The 15,983-nt window shown below is 47.4% G+C and overlaps 1 protein-coding gene across 3 annotated transcripts; it reads left to right on the forward strand.

The window, feature by feature from the left end:
* The first annotated feature begins 1,788 nt into the window (after nt 1-1,788).
* CCND1 (cyclin D1) lies at nt 1,789-15,983 on the forward strand. 3 transcript variants are annotated; one of them, XM_027903697.1, is made up of 5 exons: nt 1,789-2,170; nt 3,955-4,170; nt 4,832-4,991; nt 10,190-10,338; nt 15,588-15,983. In XM_027903697.1, the coding sequence occupies exons 1-5, from the start codon at nt 1,973-1,975 to the stop codon at nt 15,741-15,743; spliced, it is 879 nt and encodes a 292-aa protein (XP_027759498.1). In that variant the 5' UTR covers nt 1,789-1,972; the 3' UTR covers nt 15,744-15,983. The 3 variants fall into 3 exon arrangements, with proteins under 3 accessions (XP_027759498.1, XP_027759499.1, XP_027759500.1); XM_027903698.1 differs by lacking the exon at nt 1,789-2,170 and adding an exon at nt 2,744-2,845 and having other exon boundaries at nt 15,588-15,807; XM_027903699.1 differs by lacking the exon at nt 1,789-2,170 and adding an exon at nt 3,628-3,864 and having other exon boundaries at nt 15,588-15,807.

The following is a 15,983-nucleotide window of genomic DNA, read 5'->3' on the forward strand; positions in this document are numbered from 1 at the left end:
CCTTCCCCGCCGGCTAAAGTTGTGAAAACAGAAGTGCACGTCCTGGGCGTGAAGCACAATAGGACAGGCGGGGGGACAGGGCACGGCTTCCTCGCCGAGGAACCCTCTGGGTCGCCCCAGGGGCTGTGGCATGCAAGGGGAACTGAGATCGTGGGGCCTCCGACATCCTCCTTCTCCTAACAGACGAGGACAAAATGGAGACAAATGGTCAAGCAAACGAGTAAACTAGAAAAGATGGGCAGACAGTCCGTGCACGGAGATTACGTAAACACCCAACTGTGCAACAACATGCCCTGTGATCTTTGGCACTGCTTTCCCTGCAGGTCATGCAGGAGAGATGCTGTGTGACTCCATGGCATGTCCTCCCACAGCATGTCCTCCACGGTGTGTCCTCCGTGGCCAGATTTCCCTTCTGCTGCCCTGGCACCAGCAGGCGATGCTGCCCTGAGTGTGGTGCCACCAGAAGATGTCTCAGCTACCTGTGCAGCACCTGGGTGATGCTACAGCACCGAGGCTCAGGTTAATCCCAGCGCTCCGGTTTTGAGGGGCAGGCAGCAGAAAAGGCACGGTGAACCCCAATTTATGGCCTTCCCACTTCTCCCCACCCCGCTTTGGTGCAGGACAAGTCGTTTCTCCCGCGCACAGGCTTCACCTCCGGCGTTCTCCAGCGGGCCTCAAGTTCCCCCGTCAGCCCCTCGAAAAGCCAGAGTTTAAAGGGGTACTATTTTTTAATAGAAACGAGGCAAACCAAAGCATTTTCAGATATGGGCAGCTGGGCCAGGGAATGGGGGTTATTTACAGCAGGGCCACATCACGCGTGGACGGGCTGTCCTGGCGACGCGGCGCGTCGGATGAGGCCCCGGCAGGCTCCGGCGGCTGCCGGCACCTCCCTCCCTCCCACCCCCTCGCCCCAGCTCATCTCCCTGTAGGTGCTGGAAGAAGCCCTGGCCACCATTTTGCTGCTCTGCTGGGATATTTTATTTCTGGGTGGCTGTGAGCCGTGGGGGTTGGGTGCCGAGAGCGCGGCCTTCCCGGAGTGCGCTGCCGCCCGGATCAGCTCTCCTTGCCCTGTCCCCCGCCACCTCCGTGCCCCTTCGAGGAGGGTGAAACCTTTAAAGTGAAAGGAAATATGTTAATAATTAAAAAAAAAAATTAAACAAATTATGGAATATTAGAAAAAGAACCATCCTGGCAGAGGAGTGGGCGCCCTAATCCTTTAAAAATTCTGGTGTGCAGCAAAACCATCCAGGCTGGGAAAAAAATTGGAGAGAAGAAACGTGGGGGAAAGCTCTTCCCTTGGGATCAACTACAAAGAGCAGGCGTTCGGGTTGGAGAGCGTGTCTTTTTAAAGGACAGATGTGGCAGGTACACGCCGGTGACAGCAATAATGATAATAATAAATTTATAACGAACAGCAATGCACTGGTAACTGCTCCGCTTCCCTCCCCGGCGCCCCCGTAAAATAATACCGAGTCTCCTTGTATTTCCCTCCCTGGTGTCTGTGTGTGGCCTTAGCCCCATTCATCATTTGGCTCCCAGTGCAGAACTCGCTCCATTTTTAAAATTATGCATGATCCACTGAAGAGACAATTTGGGTTTCCCCCACCTCTCCCTTGCCCTTGAAGAAAGCGAGCCCTTGTCTCATTTGCATTAAACCCCTGCTCTCTATAAGCTAGGCAAAGGGGAAGGACTTGAAGCCTATGGGATGGCTTTAGGGCTCTGCCCCTTGCTTTTGGCTCTCTCTCTCTCTCATTCTCTCTCGTGCTTTGATCTCTGCTTAACAACAGTAACGTCACAGGGACTATACAGGAGAGTTTTGTTGGAAGTTAGAAAGTTTTGCAGCCTCCAGAGGGCTGTAGCGGCAGTAGCAGAAGCAGCATCCAAGGGACTCCTGGAAGGGGAAGAGAGAGAGCGAGCGAGCGACTGACTCAGTCCTGCTGCAGAGAACTGACTCGAGGCGACGGAGGCAGACATGGAACATCAGCTGCTGTGCTGCGAGGTGGAGACCATCCGACGAGCCTACCTGGATGCCAACCTCCTCAATGACAGGGTGCTGCAGACAATGCTCAAGGCGGAGGAGACCTGCTCGCCCTCCGTCTCCTACTTCAAGTGCGTGCAGAAGGAAATCTTGCCATATATGAGGAAAATAGTTGCCACTTGGATGCTGGAGGTTTGTATCTTTTCGGGGGATTTTTTTTCCCTTTGCAAAGCTTCGGCACCGAAACGAATTAATCCGGGGAGCTGCTCCCCCATCTCCTGCCCCCCCTCGCCCCTTCCCTGGCCCCCATCCCGTCCCATCCCATCCCCTGGGATCGCTTCCCCGGCGCGGGCACACGTTGTCTTGCCCTCGAAAACGCCCGCGTGTACCGAGGGGAAGCGGCCCCGAGGACGCGGTCGCCGCCGCCGCTGCTGTCGCCGGTCCCGTGTCCCCGCTGCCGCCGCCGGACACGGAACACCCCCCCCTCCCCACCGCCACCCCCCGACACACTCCGCTCCAACCCTGCCCGGTGCCCCCGGGGTTCTGGGGCTGCCCCGGCACCTTTCCCGGCCGTCGGGGCACGGCGGTCCCGGCTGCGGGGAGCTCCGGGCAGAGCCGGCTCGGGGCTACCCCGGCCCGCCGGGGGAGCGGCCCCGGCCCCGCAGCCCCCGGCGGCGCCCGCCCCTGCCAGCCCGTGTGTTCTGGGTGGATTTTTTTTTATTTATTTTAAATTAATATCCTTGTACACGTATGCAAGCGGCTGGCCGTGCCAGTATTATGCGCCATCTTTGTTCTTTTATTTGCAAAGCAAAAGTGTTTATTAATCGGGAGAAAAAACGAAGAAAGTCCCGGGGAGCAAAGCCAAGGGTGTGTGTGTGTGTGTGTGTGTGTGGCGGGGGGAAGCGGGGGAAGGGGCCGCGGGAGGAAGGTCGGGGGGCCGGGGGACCCCGCTGGGGCTGCGGGCAGGGGGACCGGCCGGAGGGGCTCCGGCGTTTCTGGGGGGAGTTGCAGGGTGAAAGTTTCTTTGTTCAGCGCGAAGAGAGGCTGGAGCTGCGGTCACCCCTCAAAGGCACGCTTGTGCTGCGGCGGCGAGCGGCAAGGTCGCCTGGGAAAAGCCAGTTGGAAAGGGCCTCGTCCCTGGCGGGACACGTCTGGGGGGGCTCCCAGCGGGAGCCCCAGGAGCTGGGCCACATTTTCGTGCCTTTTCGGAAGCCCTGGGCCCCCGCGATGTATTTTTAATTAATTTTTGAAAGCGCAGCGCCCTGCCTTGCTCTGGGAAATGTCGCGCCCGCCTGTGCTGCAGGGCGAGAGAGGGAGGCGGTGAATTTCACTTCGGGGGACCCCCCTGGAACCCCCTAGCAGGACCAGAGGAACGGGGCTCGGTAAAGGACCCCCGCCGCTTCATTTTCAGCCTTTTTTGAGAGCTCAAATAAATTTTTAAATATTTTTAAATATTTTTTGAAAAGATGACGTCTGGGGAAATGAGGCTGGACGCCACCTTTGTGTCTCGACCAGAGAGGGGAATCGGCAGCACAACGGCAAATTAGATGAAAAAATAGAAGCGAAATAAATAAATCCGGGACCAAGCCCAGCTCTGCACCCCGTTCCCAACCACGGGGGTTTGCATTTTCCTCCGCTTTCCGTTTTCTTTCCTTTTTAAAAATTTGTTCTAGGGGCTGGAAAACTGGGCACAGACCTCCTCTTCGATTACCCCCCCTCCTTTTTTGCCATGAATCGCCTGCGGGTTTCTAACGCAACATTTCCCCCCACTTTGTCACTCGTGACTTTCATTTTCTTTGATGCCGCTGGTTTTCCCATATTTATCCATTTCCCCCACACTGCATTTTCCCCTCGTCTCCTTCAACCTTGCCCTGCAAAGCCTGAGGGTGAGGGAGGAGGGAGGGCGAGGGCAGCGGGACAAGCCTGGCTTTCGCCTCTATTAAATTGTTCTTCAACGATCTTTCTCCTTCTTTCAGGTTTGCGAGGAGCAAAAGTGCGAAGAGGAAGTTTTCCCCTTGGCTATGAATTACTTGGACAGATTTTTGTCTTTTGAACCCCTCAAGAAAAGCCGGTTGCAACTGCTCGGAGCTACCTGCATGTTTGTGGCTTCAAAAATGAAGGAGACTATTCCTCTGACCGCAGAAAAACTGTGCATTTATACAGATAACTCCATTAGACCCGACGAATTACTGGTAATTTCACGTTTAGTCATTTCAAGAAAAAAAAAAAAAAAAAAAAAAAAAAAAAAAAAAAAAAAAAAAAAAAAAAAAAAAAAAAAAAAAAAAAAAAAAAAAAAAAAAAAAAAAACCAAACCAAACAAAAAAAAAAAAAAAAAAAAAAAAAAAAAAAAAAACAAAAAAAAAAAAAAAAAAAAAAAGGAAAAGAAAAAAGAACACAACCACAGGCCAACGCGGTGTATTCGGAAGCCCCGCTGCTGGCGGTGTGGCCGCTGCAGAGGCTCGGGAGGGGGATAGTGCCGGGATAGGGAGCGGGACGGGGATGGGGCCGGGATGGGGACCGGGACGCCCCCGCGCTCCCCCGGCCCCGTGGGCGGCCCGCGGGCTCCCCCTGGTGGCCCCGCTCGGGGGCGCGACGGCCCAGAGCCCCCGGCCCCCAGACTGGGGGGACCCCCCCAAAAAAAACCCCACCCGCATCCCGCTTTCCTTCTTCCCCCGGGGAAAACTCTGCCCTCCCAGCCCGGCCGGGAGCCGACCGGCCCCGACCGCGGTGCCGGCGGTGCGCCCGTGTGCGAGCGGCCCTCTAACCACGCTCTCCCCCCTCTTCTTCCCCTTCCTCTTCTCTCCTTCCCCCCTCCCCTCCCCCCCTTTTTCCCCTCCCTCTTTCTCTTTGCAGCAAATGGAGCTGCTGCTGGTGAATAAGCTGAAATGGAATCTGGCCGCAATGACCCCCCACGATTTCATTGAACATTTCCTCACTAAAATGCCTCTGGCAGAGGACACCAAGCAGATCATCCGTAAACATGCTCAGACTTTTGTGGCTCTGTGCGCTACAGGTATGAGCCCTGCACGTCCCGCAAAGCGTGTTTTGCTCCCCGACCCGCGCCCACCCCCCGCCTTGTAAAGCTTCCCGTAGCCGTGGTCTCAGGCGCGCTCGCAGAGCTGCGGGGAGGTAGTTTAAGCCCCGATTATTGCCCCTTGTTTGCAGAAGGTGGATTTACTTTGCCAGAGGTAAGTTTCTTTTGTTGTTGTTGTTGTTCCAGAAGATATTTCGCCTCCTGAGTTTGCAGTTTGTGCTTGTTGTCAGGGAAGGGAGAAGGACCCCCCCCCAGCCCCTACCCCCTCTCTGTGGAGTCGCAGCTCAGCGTGGCAGGATCCGCACGCACCGGTTTGATGTGGGGGGCTGCAAAAAGGCTTACGGGGAATCCCTCCCCGTGTGTGAGTGGATTCATTCTCGAGACAGTTTTTAAAGGCGAGCAGGGAGATTTTTTTTTTTTTTTTTTTTGCCTGTGAATAGCTCTGCGTGGGGGGTTTTAAAACTTCCCCTCTTCAAGTTGCCTCTTTCTCCCCCACAATCCCCACCACCACCACCTCCCTCCTCCTCGGTGGCTGGTGGATTGGAGGAGGGCCACGCGGCACAGAGGCTTTCCTGGCACAGGACCGAGCCGCTGCCATCTGCACCCTCCTGACCACGTGCTGTGCTGGAGCCATGAGCAGGGCCGGCCTCCAGAGATGCCGAGTAGTGGTATCCGCACTTGGGAAAAAAACGTCGGTGGGACACGCACGCGCGTGGGCCAGTGCCACAAATTAACGCCGTGTAGTTTCTTTGTATGAAAAGATAGAAGAACGATTGCAGGCACTCTGAAGCAAGGGAGGGGGGGAAGAAAAGGAGGGAAAAAAAAAAACAAACAAACAAAACAACAAAACTCATTTCACAGAGTCAGCCCTTACTGCGAGGCCTAAAGATAGAAACAACCAAGCCATAAAACAGAAATTTATAAACACTGGCGTCGCTCTTCATCTTGGGCCTAACATCAGCATAACAGGTTAGATTGCCTGGAATAATGCTGGGTGGTGTTAGGAGCACCACAGCCTCCCAACAGCCTGCAAACCACCGGCAGCAGCATGTTGGGAAAATCGATTGTAACTCTCCATGTAACCCTCAAATGTAACTGTGCCAGGTCCTACCAGATAAGGCTGCTGCGACTCTGAACGTGTGATTTGCTAAGTGTGAAGCTTCCTCGGCCTTTAGCTAAAAAAGAGCAGCTACCCGGCCTCCCCTTTGGATATGGGGATGTTTAACCTGGGTTGTTGTGTTGGCAATGACAGGGATGAAAACAAGGGTAGTTCAAAGGTTGGAGACTCGCTAAGAGTCCAGTACTTTGATCTACTGTCGGTGTTGTTATGTTTCTTTTAGGAAGCAACATCCAGAGCCCTTATTTAACACTGCTGCACACCACAGCTGGAGAATGGATCAGTAAATGAGAACCATGTTCTGGGAGTTTTACTTAGCTTTTTACACAAAAACCCAGCGCTGAGCTCACCAGAGCTGGGGCCCTCTTCAGCTCCCTACTGAAGTTGGGAGCATTGCCTGGGGAAGGCTGCCACTAGGCTCTGTGTTTTTTATTGTTATTTTTGGATGTCAGGAATTCCTCTTACCTTTTCGCTTTCCTCACGCCTTCTTTGTTGGCTAGCAAAGATCACATGTGGCTTAAGCAGCATCTGGACTTTGCTTTGCTGTTGCTGGGTTGTGTTGTATTTCCCCCTGCCAAAATGAACCGAGATGGACTGCAAATGCGTTGTGCTGCCTGGATGCTGTGGGGCCCAATCCAAAGTCCACTGGAAACACTGACACTCGCTTAAGTGGCCTCAGGGGCAAGTGCAAGTCTATCCTTTGCCTGTGTCCTCTTCTGTAAAGGAGGTCCTCCTAAGAAGAGACTGCAGAACAATGCTTGCTTAGAAAATAAAGCCTTGGCCGGTTGGCTTAACAAGGTGAAGGCTGTGGAAGTGTTTGCAGATGAGTGTTGTATGTGTTTGTTCCAGAAAGAGAAGGTTACGCTGCAAGGTGAACTTGAGGGGAATTCCTTTTAAGCTCCCTCTTCAGTTGTCTGGCTAGTAGAAGTGGATTTGTTTGATTTGGTTTGGTTTTGAAAAAATCCATTTTCACCCAAAGGATGTCTTTGTGCTGTGGTAGGTTTGGTAGGAAAAAAAAAAAAAAAAAAAAAAAAAAAAAAAAAAAAAAAAAAAAAAAAAAAAAAAAAAAAAAAAAAAAAAGAAAAAAAAAAAAAAAGAAAGAAAAAATTACCAGGGGTTGTTTGAAGTTAACACATAATTGAGCTTAATGAATGGGGCTTTGGCATGGCCGAGCAAGGCAGGGAGAGCTCAAAAGGAAGCAGGCCTCTTTTGGCCCAAGTTAAGACCAGTGTTGAGGGAGAACTGCAGCTCTATACAAGCATAACAATGAATAGCAACAAATATTGGAGCTTCAGCATTTCATTATGTTCCTCTGGTTATCAAAACATACCAGGCTCCTCTTTATTATTATTATGATTATTTTTATTATCATTATTATGACCATTATTATTGCTGTTGCTTCACTTCTCTCTGAGGGAGAAAGAAAGGTCCCCCTTTGAAACAAGCGCGTTACAATTCTCCCATTCTCTGGCCTTTTATAAAATTGGAAGTCTCAAGGTATGTGACCAGTTGGAACCTGTTGCATCTTGCAGCAAGTGATTTATGTTCGCAGTTTTGATTTGCCTCAATGAAAAGATTTTCATTCATAGCCCCCAGCTCTCCAGACGGATGGAATTGCTGCTCCATTTAAAAAGGAAAAGGGGTGACTCGCCTTGTTAGGAATTTTTTTTTTAAAGCGCTGCAGCGCCTATATGCCTGCTTTGTCCTCCCTTCAGGGTGGCTGGCATTCTTCTCTCTCCTCCCCCTCCTCTCTCTCTCTCTCTCTCTCTCTCTCTTTTTAACAACGCTGAAGTTGTTTATTCTTTTTGGATGAAGTCTCAGATAGGCTACTGGGGATGTGTGCTTCAATTGATGGGGCCCCCTACCCCATTGTGGCTGTGTCAGGTCTAATTCATCTCACCGAAGCCCCCTTGTTCCTGAGCGCTCAATAGCGCAAGATGAGGCGATGGAGGCTGACAATGATGCCACACTCTTCACTTGGGGGCATCCAATTACAGGCGAGAGGGGCCCCCTGATTAATATGCTGAAATTAGTGGCCTCTGCCACAAATAATTCCTTGTTGAGTTGCAACAAAAAGGCAGTCCATGCTGCTTGTCTGGAGTGGTTATAGGGACAGACACAAACTGGTCATTTAAACTTCATTATCACTTTTCCACCTTGGAAAGAATGAGGGTGTGACTATGAATTCATGTTCTTGTTTACTGCTCCATTTAAAAGAAGAACGCAAATATTAATCCCAAACGTGGTCCTGTCAGGACAGAACTCATTAAACTGACACTTTTTGGTCATGTTCTGTTTGTGGAGCTCGGTAAACAGTGTCGTGAACGTGCTGCAACCCCATCTTGGTGGGATTCATGCTTGCCTACTGAAATGCCCCATTTCTGAGGCCTACCTGCTGTGTGTCAGTATTCCAATTAGGGATGGCCTTTGGAATGTGTCAATAAGTGTCAATAAGCAGCCTGGACTACTTTGGTTTTTGGGAATGACAGCAGCTTGCTAGAAGGTGGATGTGTTTATACCTGCCTGGAAATGGGCAGATTAGGAAAGGGGGATAAACTAAATTTATCTTGAGCACGGTAACATGAATGAGATGGCTTTAGGTCGAGCTTGCCTTTTTTCCCTGGCAATGCATCACAAAAGTCTGGCCAGAATTCATCCCATCAGTTGTAATTTTGGAGGTTTGTAGAGCTCTCTTGGTGAAATGCCCCTTTGAAGGTGGGTATTGGTCAGGGCCACAATGGAGTGTCAGAGGTGTGTGAATAGACTCAGAGCCAGGACTTTCATGGAGTCCTGAAGTCTTTAGTTTCACTGGTAAAACATTTACACAAAAGTTATTTTATCATAATAAAGGAGATGCATGATTTAATACTTAAACTGTTCCACTGAGCCCTCTAAGCTCTCCATGCCTTTGATTTCATTCAAGGGTTTGACAGATGGTTTATATTTTTTCAACCCGGAGGAAGTTGTATTCTGATAAAATGCTGAAGGAATGTATCTCAGGTTCTGGTGTACAATGTGGCATTTCCCTTCCTCCCTCACAAAATTGGACGTTTACTTGTGCCACTCACCTCCTTTGTTCCTGATTCTCCTCCCAAGGTGTGCACTGCCACAGATCAAACACATTCCTGCTCAGCAGAGTCTTAGCAATTAAAATGGGTGTTATTATTATTAAAAAAACAACAAAACAAAACAAAACAACACCCTCAAAACAAAACAACAAAACGAAAGACATGCTAAATGGCAGAGATAGCCCCTTAAGGAATCATGGGAGTGGCTTTGTGGAGAGACCTACAGCAATGCAGTCTGGAAGGGGGCCCAGCCTCTTGTCAGCATGGTGTCACATCAGAATGTAACTGATTGTCCGCCAATTCTTGGGACCCCCGTCACTTAGTTATGCCACATTTACATTAAATCCCTGTTGCCAGGATGGATGGCAGCCACTGACAAGAGACTAGGTTGAGACAAAGCGTTTTTAAGATGAAACCGTAATTTAAATATGGATTATCTGCCTCCTGACAGGGTTAAGCAGCCTTTCTCTTTTCTTTCTTTTTGTGGATGTTGTTGTTCATTAAAGCAATATTCCTTTGAATGCCAGTGCAAAGGTTTCTGCTTTAAAGGGCCTGAGGACTCTTTATGAGAGTGCACCTAGGGTCTGATCCTGCGAAACACTTCCCAACGGGAACAGGTTTTCTCAGATGGATAGCGCCATTGACCCTCAGTGGCGTTATCCACATGAGCAAAGCATTTTAACATGGAGGCCCTGCTTACGATAAAAAACACCTCCAAGTGATGAATGGCCTCCCAGGCCCAGTGCTAGGAAGGGCTACTCACTGCAATAAGGTTGCTCGTGGGGATAAAGTGTTTACAGGTTCGGACCTGTAACAGTTTGGAGCAGGAGGCACCTTTCTGCTCACAGTTTCCCCTCGCCTTTTGGGATGCAATAGTTGGCAGCTGAAGCCATGCTGGTGGAAGAGTGTATGTGTATGGACAGGCTTCTCCTAAAGCAATCATTTCAGTCTTTTTTTTTCTCTTTTTTTTTTTCTCTCCTTTCTTCATACAGATATTAAATTTATTTCAAACCCACCTTCCATGATCGCAGCTGGCAGTGTGGTAGCAGCTGTGCAAGGCCTGCATCTGGGGAACACTAACACTTTCCTCTCCTATCAATGCCTCACACATTTCCTATCACAAGTTATCAAATGTGATCCGGTAAGTGACTCTTTCTCTTGGTTGATCTCCTGTTTTTTTAAGAATGAACTCCTGCTCGTTGCATAGTAGCTAATTTGACAGTAAATCCTGGTAAAAGTCAAAGCACCGAGTGGGGTTTTTGAATGTGTTTCTCTTGTGTCCATCCTGGTTATTTGGCTGTCATTACATCCGTTAATAATCTGTGATTACGCTGCTGCAGTGCCACATCCAGCTCTAATGTGTGTGAGGGAGGCGTTATCTGACAAAGCCCGGCATCCATTCAGGACCTTGCAGGGGCTGTTTGGCTGTGGGTAATTAAACCAGGAGTCTGTGTAAAACAAAACTTCGAGAATAAGACCAGGAAATAGTTACTGAGACCTCGTGGTATCTCTGACCTTATCTTTGACCATTCTCGAGGCCTTTTATTGTGCCAAGTGGTGTGAAAAAGCCCTTCTTAAAAGAGTTCTAATGATCTAATTTGGTTTATTACGTGCTAGACCTGCACAGTAGCTGGTATTGAATTCCTTTTTGGAACAAACGCTTGTCCCACGACTTTCTGACAAGGTAGATGGTCCTCACAGGACTCTCATTTTGCCCTGCAGCTTCCAGGAGATGCACATCAGTAACTAGTGAGCAATAAACCTTTCATGAGTGAATGGGCCAGGAAGGGAGCCTACAAGGAAGACCTAAAGTCAATGATCCATGTCATAATGGTGTGTGAAGTTGGGGCAGAGTTGAGCTTTGTTTTGTAACAATGTGGAAGACCAATAAATAGATGCTTTAAAAAGGTTCTTGTGAGGTCTCCAAGCGCTGGACAATGAGTCAAATAAAGACAACTCTGTGGTTAGCGGCAGAATCTTTGAGATGCTGTTAAATTATTTTGCATGTTAATAATTTTAAATGCTCAGAGAACTGTACTAGTCCAGCCACTGCAAAACTAGGTTTGTCTCACGGGACTTTGTTGACAGGATTGAGGGATTTCTGGAAAGATGAATGCATCATAACTGAATATTCACAAAAAAATTACTTCACCTTTGATAGACCACGTGAAACAATTGCTGAAAAATACAATTTCTCAGCTTATTATGTTGATCACCTTAACAGTGCGTCAGCATTGAGCGTGTTATTTTTTGCCATTTATATTACTGTGGCTAAAGTAATAACACAGTGCTGAAATGTGAAATACTGTGAGAAGCTGAAATGCTGAAATAATAACACTGCTCAGTTTGATATGTACATGTAATGCTTTTAGTGAACAATGCAGATATTTCAGTGTATGGGTTGGCCACTGTCCCGTGTGAGATGTTTGAAGCAGGTACTGAGGGGAAATACTAGGATTGCTATCTGTTCAGGCAGTATTTTGATTCAAACAACATTATTTAATCATTCCTGATACAGAGCATTGAAGTAGATTCTTTCACATCTTGGAGAACAACAGCAGGTCCTTATGTGAACTTGACTTAGCTGGTGACAGAGCTCTTTAAAAAGAAAACAAGTGTTGTTTTAGCAAGAAAGCGAATTTCTGCTTATTTCATTTTCTTATTGTCCATAGTCAGTGCAAGGCCACAGTCTGACCTGAGCTTAGTTGACAGCTTTAAAAGGAAGCAACTCCCCTCCAGCTTTCAGTGCTAAATATACGCATGTGTTGGAGCAGTTGGAAGTAGGGATAAGGATTTTTATATGGGATGCTACAGAAAATTAGCATCATAAAATTACACGTGTGTGTGTACATACACTGTTGAAGTGGAATAAGGGAACAGCAGCTCTCACTACAGTTGCTCTGAGCAGAGAAGTCTGGTGGTTTCACACCCAACACAATTCCCCCTGCAGAGAGACTTTCCCATAAGATGTACCTGTGCAATCCATGGTATCAAATGCCCTTCCTATTAGCCTGTTTCAGTAGCACGTGTGTGAACTGTGCTGTTCCCCAGTGATGCTTCCCCTTGTCAGCTTCACAAGTGGATATGCTTTATACTGGATTGCCTTGAAATATTAAGATGCTGATTATCTGTTAGCAGGTCTGTTGGATTTCAGGTTACATAATTACACTTTTTTACCTCTCATCTCAGAGAAAGCTGAACCTAAAGTAAAATGAATATCACCTGATTAGAATTCCTTTATGGTTCATGTTTACGTTGGTAGGAGTCCAATTTCCCATTTCGCCTTTGATCAGGGGTAATTAGAAGTCAGATAATCACAATTAGAAGCCTTGGGCTGTCTTCCATCATTCTATTCTTGACCCCATCATCCAAACAGATGGAATTTTACCTGACATTCATTTCCAGGCCAGAAATTTGCTAAACTAGATTAGATTGGGTCTCCACGCTGTCTGTTAGTACACTGGAATTCGGCTCCTGCCTGCCCCTTCTCAGAGGCACCTTCAAACATGTGCTTGTTATCCAGGACGGGTCAGGCAGTAACAAAGGATTTCCAAGCAGTTTCTTTTTGTTGTTGTTGTTTGTTTCCTTTGCTATCTGACCCTGGAGTCTGATCCTGTCTACTGTGTCTTGAAGGTATTTCACCACATCAGTTAAACTAGAAAGTCTCTTTTTTTTTTTTTTTTTTTCTCTTCACTGAGGAGCTTAATTAATCCAGGAAGGGTTTATGACCTTGAACAAACTGTGGGCATTGAAAATTTGGGTAGTGAAGCAGAAAAGTTGTTGGGAGAAGTTACCAGAGTAATGCACAAGTTCTGTATTTGCTTTTCAGTGCTCAGAAGCACTGAGAATGGAAACAGCTTTGCTTAGGTAGTTCGTAGAGAATTTTATATTTTGCAGGTATTTTTGCTTAGCTCTAAATGCATTCCTGCAGGCAAACTATTTATCTAATAATCATGTGAATAAGAAATGAACAAAATCCTTAAAACATTAAAAAAATAGTTCTCATTCAAGTGTAGCTTCAAACAGTCTGTTTGTAATAAATTGTAAAGATTAAGTTTAAAAAAAAATACAGTTACAACATGCTGCACGCTTGAGAATTTCAAAGGAAAAAAAATTCTGTGGTCAGAAAGTACCTTTAAATTACATAGTCCTGTGCAATTATTCATAACTGGACTCCAGAGGGAGAAGAATAGGTATTTATAGAAATTCTTTTGAATGGTTTTAGTTTTCAGAGCTCAAACATGCTGTATGCAAATGGTTAGGATTAAAAAAAAACCAACAACCCAACACAAAATTCCCATCAAAACTCACCAGACAATCCACTCCCCCCACCACAAAAATCAGAAAAAAACCCACCCCAAACCCAGAAGGGTTCATTTTGCTCTGAACATAAATTTCCTTTGAGCATGGAAGGCTGAACATGCCACCTTGTTAAAACAAGAATTCTCCTCAGAAGCGCCTGGGTTTGTAAAACCAGGTGCTCCTCTTGAACACATCGAATTCCAAGTGTGACTGAGGGACGTGGTACAGGATGATGAGAAGGTATTACAGTTCAAGATTGATCTATCATATCTTGAGGAGGGGGGGGAAAGGACTTCATAGAGACCTTATTGTGGAGGCCTGAGGTATGCAGGAGCCAAAGGCATGATGACTTTAGGATATGAGGCGTTTCTTTTTGTCATTTAAAACGCTGTGTGTCTCTGTCAAGAGGAAATATTACACTAGGGTTTAAACCAGGAAAGGTCATAGGTTATGTGTTTTCAGTGAGCTGTAACTGATGGTCTGATCTGCTTAGAGGTAGGATTAACCTCCCTCTCTCTCAGAAAGGACTTGCAGAGAATTGTTTGCTTGGGTTTCTAATCTTATTTTACCCCAAATGCCATGTGCCCTCATTGGTGGCAGAGGAGATTCTTGTGGTAGTGGAATCAGTGAAAAGCTGGTAGATCACACAAGAAGCCTCTGAATGAAGGCAGAATTGAAACTGGGAAATAAAGAAAACAGCAGGCAGGTCACCCTCTCAGGAAAACAACATTCATTCTCAGTCATGCACATCCTAACACTTTTGACGGCAATTTATCATGGAAGACTGGGTTCACCGCAAGGGCTAACACATGTCATAGGTTAAATCAGAGAAGGCAATGCTGAAAGGAAACTTCAAAGTCTTTAATACACAGAGTTAAATATGTTGGGGGGGAAAAGCCTGCAATGTTTGTTATAAAGATACGAGTAAACAGCTGTCTGGAGGAGTTGTGGCAAAATATTGTGGGATTGTTTTGCCTGCGCAAGGCACCGTTCCTGTGTTGTTCCAGTGGCTCCACAGCTCGCAGAAAGTTGGACCAGCAGGCCTTCTCCAATTCTAATTGCTGTGATTTAGATATGACTACTCATGGAATGGTTTAATGCCTGGGGGGAGTTACCTTTCCCCACCACAGACATGATCCTCCTTGGTGCTTTATGCTTTTGATTCATAAGCGAAGTCTGTGCCCTTGCACCCTCCTGAAGGCTCAGGAGGATTGTTGTGCACATCCAGCTCTGAGAAAATGCTTTGGAAGTGAGGGAAAAAAAGATCTCACCCTGTCTGAGATGTCAAGGCGAATGTGGTAGCAAACAGAAAGCTTGGCTTTAGCTGGTAATGAAAGGTTATAGAGGAGTTTAGTGGTGCTCCTGAAAGATCTCTCCCTTTTGGGGTCATGCAGTCCAGTACATCATTCTGGATGTACAGATACTTTCAAGAGTTAGGAAAGGCTTAGCCAAGTTGAGCTGCCCACTGTTGGACACAGCAGCAGTTGGCAGGAACCTTTGGGCATGTACATCCAAATATATATATGGCACTTCTGTCTAAGAAGTTCATATTAGTGGAATTTAGCCTGAGAAAATAATCACTGCTTATGGCCTTCATTTCCAGCAGACTGCATTGCCAAAGCATTTCTGGGGTAAAAAGGTAGAAAGCACAATTTTAGGACCAATGACCTCTTAGAGAACAGCACAGGCAGAAAAGGTACATCTTCCTGTGGTCCTGCCCAGCTTAGTTAAAACACATCTCAGTGTAGTGGGGCATCCACCACATTCAGCTGGAGGTTTATGGGCAGCGATGGTGTGTCCATGGGGATGCTCCCGTAGGCCATTCCATCTGCAGCAGATGGCAAGAGTTAGTTGCTGAAGTCTCAATCCAGGCTGGCATCCTGCAGAAAATTGGGTGGCTCATCCCAGTCTTGTCACTGTTCGAGGTTTCTCTTGCTCTCCCCGCCCTCCTCTCGGCCTGCAGCTCTCCCAGGTCATCTGATTATATTCCCCTCGCTTTTTCTCAAGAAATGCTGTTTTAGTCTGTGGCCTTACCGTGTTTCTAAAGGACTCTTGGGTCTTTCTCTCCATCCATTCAACCTCCTCTAGGATTGTTTACGGGCCTGCCAAGAACAGATTGAATCCCTCCTGGAATCCAGTCTACGCCAGGCACAGCAGCACAACGTATCTTCAGAAACAAAGACTGTAGAGGACGAAGCAGACCTTTCCTGCACACCCACTGATGTGCGAGATGTGAACATTTAAGAGGACTCCTTCTTCTTCTTCTTCTTCTAATGGATTTGCTTGGCAAGAAAAGCAGACAAAGAAAGGGCATCTGAGAAGGAATCAGCATCAGGATCTCCCCCCCAGAAACCCTTTTCTCCAGGACATTTTTATACCAGAAGGGAAAACCGGTCTCGTTATATTTTTTTCTTGCTCTGTCTCCCTTCCATCTGTGACTTCAAACAAACAAATAAAACAAAAAGTACCCCAAAAACTGTCTTA

The sequence above is a fragment of the Empidonax traillii genome, unplaced genomic scaffold (genome assembly GCF_003031625.1).
Source record: "Empidonax traillii isolate 1590-97213 ecotype Southwest subspecies unplaced genomic scaffold, ASM303162v1 scaffold992:size1346157, whole genome shotgun sequence".
Taxonomy (NCBI): domain Eukaryota; kingdom Metazoa; phylum Chordata; class Aves; order Passeriformes; family Tyrannidae; genus Empidonax; species Empidonax traillii.